The sequence below is a fragment of the Malaclemys terrapin genome, chromosome 24 (genome assembly GCF_027887155.1).
Source record: "Malaclemys terrapin pileata isolate rMalTer1 chromosome 24, rMalTer1.hap1, whole genome shotgun sequence".
In the NCBI taxonomy this organism is placed as follows: domain Eukaryota; kingdom Metazoa; phylum Chordata; order Testudines; family Emydidae; genus Malaclemys; species Malaclemys terrapin.
The window spans coordinates 10,171,609-10,189,833 of NC_071528.1; the positions used below are offsets into that span (position 1 = coordinate 10,171,609).

Consider the following 18,225-nt stretch of genomic DNA (forward strand, 5'->3'; position numbering starts at 1 on the left):
GTATAGTAAAGGATCAGCCAACACTTTTTGTATTAGAAAGACAGTGTCAGATGAAATTTTGCCTCTTTCTCAATCTTTAAGATGGAGACGCTACCACCGGCCTTCCTGAGATGTTGTATTAATGTAAAAGCACTGATCTAGTGCTAAGTATCTTTATAATATAAACCTGATCAGCCAGATTTTCAACACTTCCCTACTCCCCGGTAACTTTAAATCACTAGTTTTTGTGGGAACCACGTAATTTTGAGTGTTTTCTGATTGCAGTGGTCATCTCTAAAGCTTTTTTTCTGTGACTTTTAAGCTTCCTTCAGTACCTTAAGTCAATAGTGTACATAGATGAAATTAAAAACAAAATACACATTAATAAGTAGGCAAATAATAGTGTCATTTTTTCTATTGTTTGCCTTGTTATGCATGTACAGGTAGGAATGAGGCTAATGTGTTGGGGTGGGTGAATGATGTGAATTAGTTTAAAGCTAAGCTACATGAAAGGTAGGTTCATTTCCAAGTGAAAGCAGTAACATTATGGGCATGTTTGGGAGGAAAATACAGTTTTGCCTAATCCTTCTAACATGGCTAGACAACTGGAGATTATGCACTTATGTAGACTTGGTGCTACGATTAGCCAAACTACTCACTGTCTAGAGATCTCTACGGCATTGGGGATGCTAGACCCTGGGACCAATTTTATAATTTTAAACTCTACCCTGAGAGTCAGGTGATGGTGTTTAAACTGAATGGTTTAAAGTGACAAGGATTCAGAGCTCCCTGACAGCTACTATCCATTTTAACATCCTTTTCTATGGAAGTATTTTAATCTCTGTAAAAACAATACAATGGGGTTAGTTCTACCTTTTACCCAAGAGTCTGCTCCTCCATCTACCAGGATTAACTATTTATAAGCATGGATGATGACCCTGTGTGTAGGAAGCTAGTTAGCGTGGCTAGGCTCTGTGCAAACTTCCTTTCTTTTTCCATTAGTCTACCCATGCCTGTGTGTATCTTCAGCAGGAACACCCGCTGCCCTTTCAGTTCTCTGTTCTCTACTTTAGAATAAAAGTTTTGTGTTTTGTTTGTCACACACACAAATGCTCCATAGAAGCTGGATGGAGACAAAGTTGACTTTTCACAGATTTCCTTAAGTTTATAACCCTGTTCTCAAACCACGGGGCCACCAGATATCCCCCAAGGGATCACAGTTTTATCTTTGTTTCCTTTATTTTTTCTCAGATCACCCAAGAGGCTGGAGAGTTTATGATCACATTTCCTTACGGCTACCACGCGGGATTCAACCACGGCTTCAACTGCGCCGAGTCCACCAACTTTGCCACACTGCGGTGGATTGACTATGGCAAAATGGCTACGCAAGTAAGTGTCTTTGTTTGGATGAGTGGGTTCTTACTACCTTTTAGCTGATTTAAATACAAATGAATGTGGAAGTGTCCACTAAGATACATACAAGAATGAAAATATTATCCAGCTGAGAACATATACTCTCCACATACCAGTTAAATTGTTGCCTTTGATTGTCCTCTGCTGTAGTTGAATAGTTCAGTAACTAGGAAGGGGAAGAAGAGACTTGCAAAATAGGGGGGTAGGATGAGAGGGGATTTTAATTAATCCCAAAATCCTAGTTCTTGAATGCGAGATGTGTGTTACATTCTGTGGAGAACAGTGCTTTGGTATATGGGTCTTTATGGGAGGTTGATAAGAGACATTTTAATAGGTTTGGTAGCTTTCTGTGGCACCCCAACTAAGTTCCACAGGGAAATATTATCCCAGAATAGCCTGTGACTGCTATATTTTAATGCTGTGTACCCAAATGCATAATAAAAAAAGAAAGTTTTATGTAGCCATTTAACTCTTAACAAAAATGGACAACAACCCAATTTCTGTAATGTGTGCAGCTTGCTTTCACTCCTGAATACTTGAAAACACCCTCTACTCACTCTTTATCTCATTTAGAATCAACTGAAGTGTTGCAGCTGTTGGTTCCTGGGACAAAACTCTGTAGGGAAAGCTGCAGGGTATCTTCAATGGAAGGTCTTTTTTGTGTAACTTGTTCCCTTTGACAGCTCACCAGAATTAGAGCTGGTGGCCTTCAGGGTACAGTATATGGAGCATTTGTTTTGATACTCATTTATCTGAGTGCTTAGTAATGGCGGAAGGGAAATACCTTCCAAGCTAATGAATAGAGCTAGTGGATGGCAGAAGTGTTTCAACGTCTTGCCCTAAATGGGTAGTGTTTTTAATGTATTTAGATCATGTGATGTGACATGCTCAGATGTGGTGGTGCCATGTACAAAGTATGAATAGGGGTGTGTTATTTCTGGTCCTTTTAAGGATCCCCTTCCCACAGGCTATGAAAAAGGATGAATGATTACACAGGTGCTGATGGTGGTTTAGTTTGGGGGTATTGCCCAAAATGTGCCATGTTCCTTTCCAAACACAGAGGAGAAAACAATCTCTGCCCTAGGGTAGCTTACTACAGGCATATCCTTCAGGAAAAGCATAGTTCAGATTCAGGAGGAGAATCTGAACACTAATGTTCATAATGATCAAAATAATATTTTGTTCCATGGATTGGGATCCTGAAATGTGTATAGCTTATTTATAGTGAAGGTTCAGTTTGGTCCAGAAAAGGTAAGTGTCCACTTTTCTTTAAGAAATTACTTGTGTTTTGTGAGTAAGAGGAGGTGCATGGTTAGTCATAGAAGTTTTTTACCCTCTTTTCATCTCCCCAGGGACATTATTGTTTTTGACAGCTCTCTCACTTTAACATACCCATCTTCAAGGCATAGTTCCTTCAGCTATCTTCCTCCCAACCAAGTCAGGACATCCTAGACAGGATTTTATTCAGAACTAATCAATGCTGCTCATTTTATCACCATGAATGACGGCTGCTTGAGTGATGGGAGGCACTGCTTTCTCTCTAGAGGCTGAATATGATCTCTCTCCATAACTCCAATACCAGGCTGTCGAGGAACTTGTGAAATCATGGAAACCATGATACCTTTAAGAAATGTTACTGTTCATCTTCTCGTCTTTTTTTATTTCAAGTTGTCATTCTTTATTGGATTTATACCATCTACCCAAATAGAAAGCAAAGCTGCTTGTGTCTAACTTCATCCTGAAGAAGCACTTTTCTCTGCTACATCTCCTTCCCCTCCCTGTTCGGTGTTCTGTGAATTTGCCTAAGCAGGCAGACTGGCTGTGACTATCAAATGCCATAATCTTCAGTGTCTGAGCAGCTCATCCTACAGAAAGTATGCCCATCCCTCTAGGCTACTGAAAGGTGAAACGCCTGTCTCGTTTATTTTTCCAGTAATTTTCAGCCCATGTCTCAGGGGATCTATTATTAGCTGACAAATTTGACATCTGAACTCTGTGCTTGTTCTAAAATAAATTCCCCTTAACTCCACAAACATACATCTTAGCAGGGTTTTTTTTTTTATTGACAGTTCGGAGGAGATGTGAGGCCACTTGATGGGAATTCCACTGAGCACCGATATAGCTCAGGGCATGAAGAGAATTCATCAGCCAGTGCTGTCCTGTCTTGTCACATTGTGATCAGTGCTTGTTTCCCTCTATCAGTTTGCCTCTGCTTTTAGTCTTATAGTGGGGAGGTGGTGAATGAGAGCCATAGATGTAGGCGCACTCATTCGGATTAGGCTGGGATTAGACACCAGTGTAATAAACACTAGAAAATATAGTCATTAGCCAAGGGGAAAAGGGGTAATTATCATTAAGAATGAGTGCCACATCAGAACAGATCAATTTTACATCTAGTTTGGTCTCGTGTCTCTAGCCGTGGCCAATGCTAGCTTCTTCTGGAAGAGATTTAAGCCTTCAGACTATGCTTAACTGAGCAATCCTATACCATGGGACAAAATTTATTTCTAACCTCCAACTAGTTTTATGACCTGACGCATGAATCCTAAACTCCGTTTTTGAGACACTACCATTAATTTTCCAAGGAGTGATGACTCTAAATTCACAAAAATACATGCCAAGGAGTTGCAGAGCTTGCTGTTTTGCTACCAGATGGGCCAGGTCATGAAACAATTAGTACAGTTGCCAGTTGTCTATTGCTCTGGGAGGAATGTTAGGAGGAGGTTCTGGCAGTATTGACTGGGCTGTAGCTAGCCACTTAATATACTTTAATTTCATTTTTTAATCTTTTAGATGCCATTAAACCAAACCTATACTGAAATAATACCCAGCAAACCTCTTCCAGTGCAAAGTAAGATAACGGGCTGTCTTAAAGCTACAAAAGCCATGGAATTCATGATAGTATTGGCTGTCCCAGCTTTAAACAGATCCTTTTGTGTGCGGGCACAGATGGAGTAGGGATTGGCCAGTATGTCATAAACTCTTATCTGGAGGAGGGTGCATCAGTTTAAAAAAAAAAAAATTAAGCTTAAAAAAAAAAATTAAAAACTTACCGCCCTCATGGCCATGAAGAAAACTTTTTCATAGCATCCAATGCAGTGCTCTGTCTGAATCAACAAGCTGAAATGAGTGATCTCATTTCAAATATTACATATGCTGAGCTTTCTTAAAATTCCCACTATCAGACTAGCCCCACTGCAGCTGTGGTTGGGAATGGTGGGAGCGCTAGTATAGAACATCCACTGCATGTTTATCGTTGCATTATCTAGGCCATCTTTGAACAGAGTTAGGAGACGTACAATGGTAATAAAAGCCCGCTGCCTGCCAATGCCAGTGTTTTTACCATAGCTAGTACCAGTGCTAGTGTAATGCTATGAAACTTAAAGAAAAAGCTTCTTATAGATAAATCTCCATGGGGTATAAACTCCAAAGCTTAACAATAACAATTTGGTCAATGCTGTCATTTAATCAAATGCAGATCTTTACAGCAGAAACATCCAGCTACTATGGGATTATGGAGATCTTGTGTAGTTACCTCCTCTTTCCCCACTCAAATAGCTGAACCCTACCCTAGGGTGTTTGCAGCCTGTTAGATGTCAGATTATTTATTGAGATTGTAGACTAAGCCATATTCTATTTATATCTGTGCTCTGCAGAATAAGGAAGGGTGGAATGGAAGCCATAACTCTGAGATTGTGTTTTGGAGTTAAAGGAGCAATAAGAAAAGCCTAAAACCCACAAGAGGTCTTAAATAAGTTTGGTATGCATCAGACTTTAAAAAAAAAAAAAAAAAAAAAAAAAAATATGGCTACGTAAATTTGATTTGAAATTTTAAAAATAGTGCTCAGGTCTGCTGCAACCTGGCATACTAAATTTCAGTCTGTAGCAAATGTTCCTGGAATTGTAAACCCCAGAAAATGGGGGTTTAATCATGGAAATTTTGACAAACCCTTAACTACAGCGGCGCCACCAGGCACTGCTCTAATATTAAAAGCAATTTTGAGCTCAGCCATGTGTTCACAAACAAGTGACATTTGGGAAGTGCAGTTTTAGATTGAGCCTCCATGCTCACATTGTTAAGCGGCATAGCGTGAAATTACTGAACAAACAGCATAGAGAACTCTGAGCAGATCTGGGGAAAGAAAGTTGGAGAGTGGAAGGAGATGCCCAATTTATTTCCATGGCACCAGGTGACACTTCTCTGTTTACAGGATTCCATTTACTATTTCCAAAGTCATGAGTTGCATGTGTGTGTGTTAACCATTTGTTGCCAGGGTAGGGGATTCCAGATGAGGTGTGAGCTCTGTTATGGTATATGAGCAATAAGTTCATTGACCTCTCCTTTTTAAGTTAAACAAGGATTTAATGAAATATCAGATGGTTGTGTGTAAACTCAGATTGCCTGTGCTTTTCATGGTGAAATTAAAATCCTGGACTGTTCTTTTCTGGTTAAATACCACAGGTTTTTTTAAATGAGTTGACTAAAGCAGCTAATCTAATTTTGTTCGTTTTTGTTTTTTTGCTGTCAGACAGAGCTGTATTATATTCGCTTATACCAGAGTGATTTTTCCCTAAGTCACTATCATAGTTCTTAAAGTGCTTAGAAATGACACTGTGGAAGTACAGAATATTATTTCAGTTTAAAAAAAAAAAAAAAAAAAATCAACCTATTTGGTGTTCCATCTCTCCAGGTTGCAACAAGCAGGCCGACTCCTCTCCTTACCACAACACAGGAAGACAATAACAGGCCTTTCACAACTAGCCAGATGGACAGTGCTCTTTTTTCCATATGCTCTGACACTGGGGACTCAGAGCATAGATTTTGCTCCACTTAGAGCTGTGGATGGAAGGAAAGATGTTAATGACATACAATAAGAAGGTGCTCATGTACTGTAGTGATGGGTGACCTTAGAAAAACCTACATAGAGTAGCACTAATTGCCTGCCAGGTAGATAGAAAGTACTGCTAACAGGAGAACCTGTCTAGACTGCAAAAATGCATTATAACCAGAGCAGAGTTTAATGATCAGTTTACTAGAAACTAGTTCTGCTGTAATTGTAGGACAAGTATCAATGTTTGCAGAAAATCAACACTTCAGCAGTGACTGTAAAGTTGCATAGGCAACTAATTATAGATATGTGTACCTTACATCTTTGTAGACTTGTAACTAGGGCTAGTAAACACGTGTGTGTGTGTGTGTGTATTTGTTAAGATTCAATTAGAAGTTGGTCTGATGGGCATTTAAGTGGCTAGTTTGCTGCTATAACATGAATTTTTTTAAAGAACCCAGTGGAAATTAAATGTTTCTGAGGTGAACATGGGAAATAGTCAAAATGACTAGAGGGGTGTATAATTGTAGCTGAACAGGAATATTTAGTGTTAGAGATCTGAAGTGTAATCTGTCAGCTAGTCACTGATAGACAGCCCATTATCGTATTAGCATCTTTATCCAAGAAATCCTTAAGTAAGCTAAGGGTCAGTGCATGGTACAATTATCAAGTCAGCTTTGTGTGTCTCTCTTGTATCTGCTTACTGTGTCCCAGACTCAGGTCCTGGTTCTTGGCAGACAGGATACCTTGGATGGTCAGCTGAATTCTGTGGTTTCTGCCTCAGGCCTGGCCTTTTTTTTTTTTTTTTTTTTTTTTTTTTTCTTTCTTTCCAGTTCTTTGATCAGAATAGGTGTTCAGTTGACCTGACCTGAAGGAAGTAATCTGTCAAGTAATTGTTTTCTGCCTCTTTCACTTATCATAAACCAATACCTGGCAAACACCTTTCTGTCTCGAGAGGTGTATAAGAAGTATCTGAAAACTCTTAACCTGCTATTTTAAACATTCTACTTCTCTCAAAGTAGGGAAATTGTCCCTATCATGCATACCTCGATTGCCTCCTGCAGCAGAGCTTAATGAGAGGATGTTTCCAAGCCGTTAACCCAGTTTAGGGAGTGATTACTTCCTGCTTTTAAGCTTTCCTGAGTCTGAACTGAGTTCAGTCACTGCCTCTGGCTCTGGGATACTGCTGCTGGAGGTAGGTGAACATGTGCTAGTGTTGACTGTGTAGTGTAGTTGCTGCAGAGTCCAGGCTTGTCTGAGAACCGAGGTGTGTACTTGGGAGGCTAACCCATTGTGCTGCTGTAGGTTATTTTAGTGTGGTAGCTCAATCAAAGCTCGTGTGTGTACGTCTAACCAAGCTGGAAATTGCATCTCCAGCTGCAAAGTAGATGTACCCTCGTTCTCTTTCCAGCACCCCCTTCGTGGAGATGATACTTGGGGTCCAACTGCCTAATCATGAAACTAGTGCCAGCACCCCCCAGACTACCCAGTTGCTTAATAACGTCCTTTCCGGAACTCCAATCTTGTGGGCACTCCAGCTTAGGGTTTACCTCTTCAGGGACATGCCTGTTTGCTTCAGCTACCACCGTCTTTTGCAAAGGTTTCTAACAGAATTACTCTTTACTTAGTACAAGTGAGAAACTTAGTACTAGTGAGAAACGGATCAAGACAAAATAAAGATCACCTGCATGTAAATCTCTGCCTTGGTTTCCTCACCAGTCTGCAGTGTTCTTTGGGATTTGGTCAGAGTCTAAGGAGTCCAGGATAATGATTACTTTTGTTATTTCGGGCAAGGGGTATGTTATGTTATGTAGTCCTTATCCAGCCCATGGATCATTTATTACGCATTGGGGTTTGGAATTAGACAGAGTTCATAAAATCAGTCAGAATCCATAGGTTGTACATAGATCTCCAAATCATCACATTATCCCTGTCAATGCCTCAACCTGTCCTCAAGAGATTGTGTTGCAGCCATCGTCCTTCCAGTCAAGAAGGCTTGAATGGAACCTACCAGAGCCTGCCAATGCCATTTCAACACGAGGAGCTGAAGTTGAGCATTGCAAGTTGTTTCTGGCTGTCTTTGTGGAACCAGTGGCTCTACTGGCCTATGGGGTGGGGCAGAAATCTGATATCAAGCTTTAGACTCATGTATATCAGCATGGAGCACTATCACCAGGCCTTCCCAGCCACTTCTAGGTTCCTTGGTATGTCACATGGAGAGATCGAACTCCTGCAGGAAGTGTTACTTTTAAAGATTCTAATGGGATGATATTGAAGGGTTGTGTTTGAGAGGGGGTCACAACATTTCAGGCGTTAGCCTGCGCTCTGAATTCCCTTCTTTAAATCCATAACTTAATGCAAATGGTATTGCCATTTTATTTGAGTGTGAGTGTTTGTTCTTTGTACGCTAGTAGTCAGTGTTTGCAGGCAGACTGTTAGACACGGAGATTATAAGAGGAAATGCTTCATACCCTCACACGTTTTTGCCCCCTTCAGCATCTTCTCATGAATCTTTCGATAGTGGTCTCCAGTTAATTCTGTTTTGTTTGGTTTCTCTGTTTAATACTGTCCAGGAGGTCTTATGGCTGAAATAAAGCAACTGATTGTTTTCTCTTCCTGGTAATGTGTAGTTTAGCTACAGAAGGCTGCAGTCCCATTCTGCATTTCTGCTTTAGTTGACTTTGCTTTCGGTTGTCATCTGTACAAGGCCTCTGTCAATCAGTAAAGCTTATAAGATGATACTATTTAATCAAGTACACTACTAATAACCCTTTTTATAGCCTGCATTTTTACATTGTCCAGCTAGAACCCCCTAAACAGCCTATACCTATAATCTTCCCTTATTCACGAAGGCACTTCTGAACCTGCAATTACTCAAGAAATTCATGTGCGTATCACAGGTCGGCTTTTCTATTTCTTTTGCAAACCTGACTGGATATAGGTGGATGGGAGCAATTTCTTATGTTCCTTATTATATTAATAGCAGACACTAGAGGCTGATAACATCTATGTTACTGCAGGCTGGCATTTTCATAGCTTCATTTCATCTCCCATTTACTCCAAAGACAGTCTTAGAATTATCTGTCTCAATACAAAATGGGGTCAAGATGCTCTGTCTGCCAGAGTCCTACTTTTATGTGCTGGTACAAGTAGCCTTCATCACCTTCTGGCTAGCTTTCCATCACAGATCTCCACTCCAGCTCTCCTTGCCTGTTTCCTTTTTAAAAAAAATATAGTCAAGACTACACACAACAATATATATAGCCTGCCTTTCTTTGGAAAAAGTGCTCTTTTCGGAGCAGTATTTCTTTCCCATAGTTTACTGCGCCTGAACCTTTTCCACCATGGCTTGCCATTTGTCATTGATCTATGTCTAATTTAGATTTTAAGTGCCTGGATATTAGTGATCTTGTCTATAAAGTGCAGTGTACAACAAAGGCACTGCGAAATAAAGCAGGGCAGCACGTTAGGGATGTGCCAACTGAAGCGTTGCTTATTTGACACACTGGTGTCAATGGATTTTATCAAAGAAGATGGGTTTAGTTTCCTGTTACTATAATTCCTGAGGAGTTGGCAGGACTAATTTGAAAGTGTGGCCTGGGGTCACACTGCAGGCAGCCTGCCTCAGTTTCGTTCTTGGACTTCACCCAGGCTTGTTCCCTCCTTGGGTATTGGGTTTATTAATATGAAATAAACACCAAACAAAACTCAGAATCCCAGAACCAAGTCATTCCGAAAGTCTACACACAACGAAAGTTTCTCTTCCTCCTCCCAGGCCTTCCTGCCTGGGGCCTTCCCAGCTTTGGCAGGCCCTATCTGGCTGGTGTCTCAGTCCTAACTCCCAGGACTGTGCTGAAGCATGCGCATGCCTAGCAATCTCTGATCCCTGAGCATTTCCCCCCTTCATTGCAGCTTCCAGCTGATCTTTACAGAGAAGATACCACATCTCTCCCAGGTGTGGTTCCTTAGTAATCAAGGCAGACTTGCTGCAGGCCTCCTGGCCCTTCAGGTCAAGCCACCCTGTTACAGAGCTGTTGAGATTGCTTTGCAAGCTTTCTGTTATCAGAGGAAGAATATTTACCTTTTTAAAGCAGAATGATGGTGCCTTTTTCTTACTCCAGTTCTGAGGGGGATCAGTGAAGATGGCAGCCCATCTGAGATTTCTCAGTTCAGCACTCAGACAGCTTTTAAAAGGAGAGGCCTTTTCTAATACTTAGCCTGGTTTACTTCAAACTTAATTACCATACAGTGTAAACCAGATTGGTTTTGGTGCTTTTGAAGACTTTATTCTTCCGTTTGGTAATGAATTTTCCTGCTCTGGGTGATTACTGAAGGGCCCAGAGGAGATGGGCTGGTCTTTTGGAATGGAAAGCTCACCCAGTTGATTCCTGAGGTTGACATGATCTCCTGGTCTTTCTGCGTCTCACTAACCCTCTGATTTATAGCGTCGAAGGTGCTTTGTGGTTGCGGTAAATAGCTACTTGAAGAATGAGTTCCCTGCAGCTTATTCTTTCAGCTTCCCTGTCACACAGGAGTCCACCAGCTCCAGTCGTTCATGTAGCAGAGTGGAGGCTTAAGGAGGTTCACATTACAAGCCTATCAAAAATCCGTTCACAGATCTGCTTTACAGTTGTGTCAGCTGGTGTCATCCATTGGAATAGCCTCAGAAGATGATACTGGAGGGTCAGCCAGTGAGTGTGGGCATAAAGCAAAAAGAACAGTTCCTAAGATGCCTGTCACCAAACAAAACATTGGTCCTCTCAGATCAAGGAGCACATACATTCTGGACACTTTAACTGGATAGGTGGTTCCTTACTGATGGCTTTAGTGAGAGTAGATCTTTCTTGGAGCGTTATTTATAAATATTGTGTTCCAGTTGGTGAGAGTTAGGAGGAAAAACTCGTGTGTTCTCAATCATTCATGTTTCCCAGCCATTCATGAAAGGATTGCATATGTCTTAAGCAAGTCTGGGTTGGATCAGAACTTTTCCTCCTGTAAAGTCTGCCCCTCTGGCAAGAGCGAGCAGTATGTAGCAATGTAGATGTGAAGTTCATGACGTTTCAGTGGCAAAATACTCATGAGAAATGGACATTGCCATTGTTACTATAGAACTTCTGTGCAGCCTAAAACCCCAGTAAGGAGGGAGAGATGAGGGTCTCAGCCCAAGAGAGGTTACCGCTGGGAGCTGGAAACCTTAAATGGGTGACCCTCAAGGGGCCCCAGAGGGGAATACAGGTGCAGTTACCTGAAACTATGATAGTTGATCAGAATAAAAATGTGCGTCCTTGCTCAGTCAAAACTCTCAGTAAAGTCAGCAGAAGACTTGCCTTGTTAGAAACCGAGTACGAACTTCGGAATCTGGCCCTTAGACATTAAGTTGTGTGTTAATTGAACTTGTTGTTAGTCGTAGTGTAGTGTGCTTCACTGAGTGCTAGTACCATTGTGTTAGATACTGCAAAGAGTTGTGGAGAGAGTAAGGAGTGGGGAAGACAGTCATTTGGTGTGGGAGACGTAGTAAGAATACCCACTGCAAATGAAATGATGCCCCTAGTTATAGATGTGTGGGGCTTAGAAGGATGGGGAACCAGATACAGTTTTACTTTCAGTTGTTAAAACTAAAAATTAATGTTGGTACAGCTCCTTCCAGATCTGAGGTGTTTACAATGTAATCTTAAGCCATACTTCTACATGATGTTGGGTAAAAAAAAAAATACATCTAATATTCACACACAATGTTCAAGGATATGCTTATTTGCTCTTTGAATCCATATTTGCTTGCATAGCTGGAAGTATGGGTATGACAGAATATACCCCTGTGTTTACACATTATGCGCTATTGTAATAATCTTTGTACAAAATATGCCTTGTAAGGCATAATTTAAAAACTCATAATTTGCTGATCAGTAATGTCATGGCAAAATGCACATAGCGGGGTTATACATGAAGTTATAAACACAAGCAGAAATCACGACTAAAAGTGTTTTCCAGATAAGTCTGGGGAGTGGCCAAACCAGTTCCTCAGAGACAAAGGGCAAGCTGACTCCTCAGCCAGGTGTAGACAAGGCTGATGGACCATTATCTGCTAAGTGGCCATTCTTCAACAGGAAAGGGGCCAGGGGCAAAAATCTACATCTTAGCAAAGAAATAGCATGAAGTTTCCTGCCCCACAGACTGCTTGTCGCCTTGCTCCCAACTGGAAGTGTTTTTCAAGAGGTGGACTGAAACTATAAAAAGCAGGGGCAAATACCCCAAGACACCCTCTTTGTCCCCCCTGCCCATCGGATGCATGGCACCTGAAGAGACAAAGGAAGGAGCCATTGGACTCTGGGGGATGGGTCCTGACCTAAAGAGTTTGGTCAGTAAGATTGCTGAAAGCATGTGGCGAGAGAACTTTATTTTTAATCTAATACTGGTGCCTAACAAACTATCAGTGTTTTATCTTTATTTTTCTTGTAATCATTTCTGAGTTTTATGCCTCATCATTACTTGTACTCACTTGAAATCTCTCTTTGTAGTTAATAAACTTGTTTTATTGTTTTATCTAATCCAGTGTGTTCAAATTGAAGTGTCTGGGTAGCAAGCTGTGTGCATATTATTCCCATAAGGAATTATAGACTTAATATAGTTGTACTGTCCAGGAGAGGGCTGGGCAGCGTAGGACATATGTTTCTAGGGGAAAATCTGAGACTAGGAGTGCGTTGGGGTCACCTTGTGGTAATTGTTAAGGCTGGTGTGATCCGAGGTGTGGCTGGCTGGCTGCAGCACAAACACAGACGTAGCAAGGAGCGACTTACATGCTGGGGGCTGTTGGTGAGCAGTCCAGGTTGGAGGCTACAGAAGCAAGGCATTGTAAAGGGCACCCTAGGTTACAGGGCAGGAGTGACATAGCTACTCATTAGTCTGGGTTGTACCCTGGTACATCAGAGTGGGTTGAAGCCCGAGCCATGCTTTAGCTTGGGCTGGAACCCATTCACTTTTCAGTGAGGGTGCAGGCAAGATCGCTCAGGTGCTGATAGTTCTCCAGTGCCCTTCCCACAAATCCTCCTGAGAGACGGGCAGATTTTTCTGCAGTTGACAAGGTTGACTGGGAAAGAATCCTACAGTGCCTCAGCCCAGAAAACCAGGGGATATGCCCACAGACACGCATGGGCAAGTACAGAAATAACAACATGGCTGTGGGTCTGCTATGAGAATGCTTGTACTTGAGCTAGGCTAACTGAGTGCCTGGGCTAACTATGTGCAGTGTAGTCCTACCCTGAATGTTAGGTACATTCTGAGTATTATTAATACTGCTTGTCTCTTACCTTTCACTTGGCTGCGGGGGAGAAGGTAAGTTGTCTTTTCATAGCCTCCTACTTCCCCAGAACTCTAGTCCCCATTGTTTGATCCGGTTGAAAGCCCAAATACAAAGTGAGTATCCTTGATGAGTATGCCAGTTAAAATAGAGCAGCTGGTTTGGGAAACGAGTTACCTTCTAGATGGCAACTTACCGAGATCAGATGTGCTTTGAGATGGAAAAGCATTTTCATACTCCTGATTGGTGGGGCTGGCTACAGATGCTCTTTATGCTGGAATCTGGGCCAGTGCATCTGTCATGTAACTCTGAATGAATGTTGAGTGGGATGATTTAAAACTAGCACTCTCTTTGTGGTTCCCTGTTCCCCCTTCTTCTAGCAAGTGAGAGCAGCTTTAACCATTCAAAGAATGGGAGTACTTGGCTGCCTGTTATAAAATAAATTCATACTTCCAAACATCTCTATTCCTGTGGCTTTTTCCTGCTGGTGACAGGAATCTAACTCAAACTCTGTGGGAATCCTAGAAAACGATTACAAGTGTAATTTAAATGCATCTTTATTCTTTCACAGTAAACATGCTTCAGGGGAAATGAGTCATCTCGTGTCTCTGTCCTGTTCATCTTTCCTAGGAGTGTGCATGCAATGGGTGTGTGTGGGAAAAGGGTGGTGTGGTGGTCAGGCAAGTAAGAGGGATGGGTGGGTGAGCACAGGCTGGGAGTTTTTTTTTTCCTTGCCTTCAGGGTGACCATGAGTCCATATTGAACAACCTTGTGCTCATGGCTCCTTGGAAATGATGAATGTTCACGTTAAACTGATGTCACTACAGCTGAGATGCTTGTTCTCTCCACTTGCAGTACTCCTGTCTACCTTGGTTAAATCATTTGCTTGCTGAGCAGGGCCCCAATTTTCCTGCCCACTCTGCTCCCCTCCCCAAGGCCCTTAGAAATAAAACTTTTTTTTTTTTTTTTGGCTGCTGCTGCTTTTCCAGTGGTCTAGTTGGAGATGATTCATCTTCAGCTAGTCTGCTGTTTTGTCTCTCTCTCTGTATGGTAGATGGCCTCATAGCAGGAGAACTCTGAGAGGAGTGCTACCTGTTTGATAGTATTGATGCATGGTTAATACATTAATACCATCTATTCCAGGAGCAAATTCCCTTGGCAGTGCTGGGAGAGGAATGGCTTTTTTCCCTCTCAGTGCCCTTCCCTTTGACTCCCCCCTCCCCCCCCAATGCCTTTTTAAATACCTTCTAAACATTAGTATTCATTACTTCCTCCCCCCTCGCCCCAATCCTTATCCACGTGTACAAAGAACACTTTAAAATTAAGGCTGCCTTTTGTGACCGTGTAGTTGGAGCAGACTCCTTCCAAACTGCCTGTCCTGATTTTTGGCTCCAGTTTGTTTAATCATTTGTCTTTCCTGACAGAAGTGCTCCTAATTTTCTTGCAGCTTGGTTCCATGGTGACAGGTGCAAGGTTCTCAGTGGGTGGCTCAGAGGAGAGAATTATGAATAAGGAGTCAGATCTTGCGTGTTCTCAGTAACTCACCAGTTCCTCATGTGCTTTGAAAATATCCACAGGTGGATGTCGATTCTGACTGAAAGAATTAGGAGCGCTTCATTTATTGCATGGTTTTCAAAAGAGCTTTGGATGTCTGTGCTATCTTTTGCCTTTTTCAGATCTATACATAGTCTCCTGCCTGCCTTATTTATGCACAAACTTTCTCTCTCTGCCAAATTCTTGCACTTGAAGATACACCAAGTGAATTTTAGCTTCTTAACCTCTGAAAAGAGGTTAATCCAAAGTACATACTAGATGCTAGTAATGCCAGAACATACTGTGGCTAATTCATTGTATGGTAAATGAGCATTCTGTGTATCCAATAAAAAAAAACTCTCTTATGGTACGAGGTGCCAGTATTCACCCTAAACTGAAAAGCATGTCAGGCTTGGTAGAGTTTGCTTCCAAGACTGTTTCTAGAAAAGTATGTGTGTGCCTCTGTGTGTGGAGGGAGAGCAGTGAGACAAGGTATTCTTGAGCTGGTTTCACCATATGCTGCAGCTGCATACCTGCTCAGAACAGGAGTTATCTTCCCCCATCTGGACAATTTGGTGATTATAGAAGATAAAGTGCTCTTTTAACTTAAGGAGTTAGAGGTCTGTCCTGGGGATTGTGAAGGTCCAAGGTTCAAGCCCTGTTGACAGCCAGAGTTGGAAGGTTCTCATGGTTGCTCATGATGGAAATAGTTCTTTCCAATGTTCTTCTGGTTTATTTAATTCATATAATGAAAAGTGTTACAGTTATAATTGACTGATTATAATAGTTTTTGGCATGATACCCAACAAAACACAGGTTTTCCACATGCTGGTTATTTGTCGTATACTTTGGTTACACATTACCCACTGGCAGATTTGAGGCTGGTCCAACTGATGGCTCACAGGACGATTCCTTCTGGCCCCTGAACGCATCTGCCCATGCAGCAGACCTGCTGTACAAAATGGTGTCCTCTGCATAGCATGACTTTGCATGTACTGTACATGTGAAGTCATGCCACATGGAGGATGCCATTTTGTTTCTGTATGTGACGCATGGAGGTGCTACTCATGAGGCCTACGTCACTGGAAAAGTTGGACCACCTCTATGAAGGGTTGTCCTGATTGGCTGCAGTGGTATTTGTGCTACCAATGATACACAACCGCACATGAGGCAATCTGTTCCATAAGGTCCCCGTGGTCACAGGTCAAACCCCATAACAATGTGGTTGTGTTCCTCTGGGATATACTGATTTGTGCTAGCCTATGAAAAAGCCTGATTTGCAATTAGGAAAGTACTTCCATCATTACTATAACTTAGGGAAAGAATTTGGAAGTATCATTTTGGGATGGGAAACCCACAAAGAGGTGTTCCGTAGGCAGGGCCCTTCAATGTCTCCAGGAATCCAAACTTTATATGACTATCATGGGAATACCTGTGATCCATTGTGTGTTCTGTCTTTTGGATCTGGTCACCAAAAAAATGGCTTCATTTCAAAGTGTCAGGGCCCTGTGCTACACGTAAACCAGTGTGCTATTCCTACAGGGTGTGGGACTGGACTGTGATTTCCTGGTCACCTGGGACAAAAGGAGAAAGTGATTACAGACCAGCTTCGCCAGTTGATAATACATCTTCACGAACAGTCCCTAAATCTTAAATGTGGCACTTTGGACATGGATGTTTCACTGAGCAGAGTTACGTTTCTGCAAAACTGCGACAGTGTTGGAAGTCTTCTCTCCATAACTTGTATAATGACAGATCCTTGGTTCCTTTTTTTGAGCACAAAAGGTAAAAACCACATGGAAAGCAGAGTATGCATAGAGACTGCTTTCCCTCCTCAGCGGGGTAGTCTAGGATTGCTTTGGCTTAGCTTGGGAATTTTGAAGTTGTGTGGGTGCTGCTATCTGCTCACTTAAAGCATAACCCAGGAATGGTTCCTGAGTTAACTGCACCTCTGACCTCCTTAAGCCCATCCCACTGAAGTCTCAGCCTCTAGCTGTCATCTTTCTTGGAGCAGAGTCCCATGATTTTTCTCCCTCTAGACCTGGGCCTTAGGCTGTAGACTCATGCAATTCACTGTGATTTTTCTCAGCAGACTTAGCTTTAGCGCAGCACCTGCAGGCCTGTTCTCTCAGGGGCAATGACAGGGTTAATCAGTGATCAACCAGCTTTGATATAGCAAAGTACTATTTATTCAGAACCAAAGCATTAAAGAAAATAAATTGTAATGGCAAACAGCTTAAATACAGATCTAGCTTACCAGATGGTCACCCCTCTTCCACAGGGAGAGTCTAGTAGGATTTAAAGTACTTCACGTCCACTGCAGACCTGTTACCTGCTTTGTTTCAACATTGGTTTTTAGTTCCTACAGGAAACATCTTCTAGCTCACCCATTGAGCCAGGTATACAATCACTAGCCAGCCCGTAAAGTTACATAAACATTTCTAAAGTTGATACAATAGTGTTTGAATATTCCGTGTTTCCATAGCATCGCAACTGTCAGTGGACTATTGTAATTACATACTTTCAGAACAAGCAGTACAAGTGAGTAGCCGTCTTTCACGAAGCTGTAAATCTTGTACAACAGTGGAGAGGATTGAACTTTTTCCTACTAATGTCTCAAGACACTCAGCAGGTGTTGTTCGATACAAATGTATAAAATGCTTACTACATAGGCAATCGTTTTATTTAGCCCACAAACTGGAATGAGGCTGTCAAGAAAGAAAGGAGTTGATATTTTATTGAATCCCCATTTGCAACGCTTCTGAGAAGATTCTGACAGGCCTGTGGCTCGAGCTCTGGATCTCACTGATTTGGAATTTGTTTTGTACTGTAATTCTGTTTGCTGTATAGAGGAACCACCTGCCTGTGTTTAGGATAGATCCTAGACTAATGCCTTGAGAGCTTCCAAGTTGGAGAGTAACCACCTGACGTAGCTCTACAGAGACAGGAACATAGGACTGAAAGGGACCGCGAGGGTCACTGAGTCCCATTCATTGCTGTCGCTGGTAACCCGGTCATATAATACTGTTCATAAACTTATCAAGCTGCATCTTAAAACTAGCTAGGTCGCTTGCCCCCACTGCTCCAACTGGAAGGCTGTTCCAGAATTCCCCGGATGGTTAGAAACATTCGTCAGCCTATGTAGTGAAGACCCTGAGGGAAGGCACACAGTAGTTT

General features: G+C 42.0%; 1 protein-coding gene across 3 annotated transcripts in view; it reads left to right on the forward strand.

The window, feature by feature from the left end:
- The window catches only part of KDM4B (lysine demethylase 4B), a 166,643-nt gene that overhangs the window by 87,299 nt on the left and 61,119 nt on the right, over positions 1–18,225 (forward strand). For all 3 annotated transcript variants that reach the window (XM_054013447.1, XM_054013446.1, XM_054013448.1), the window contains exon 8: positions 1,231–1,368. In XM_054013447.1, coding sequence (XP_053869422.1) covers positions 1,231–1,368 — 138 coding nt within the window. The remainder of the gene's footprint in view (positions 1–1,230; positions 1,369–18,225) is intronic.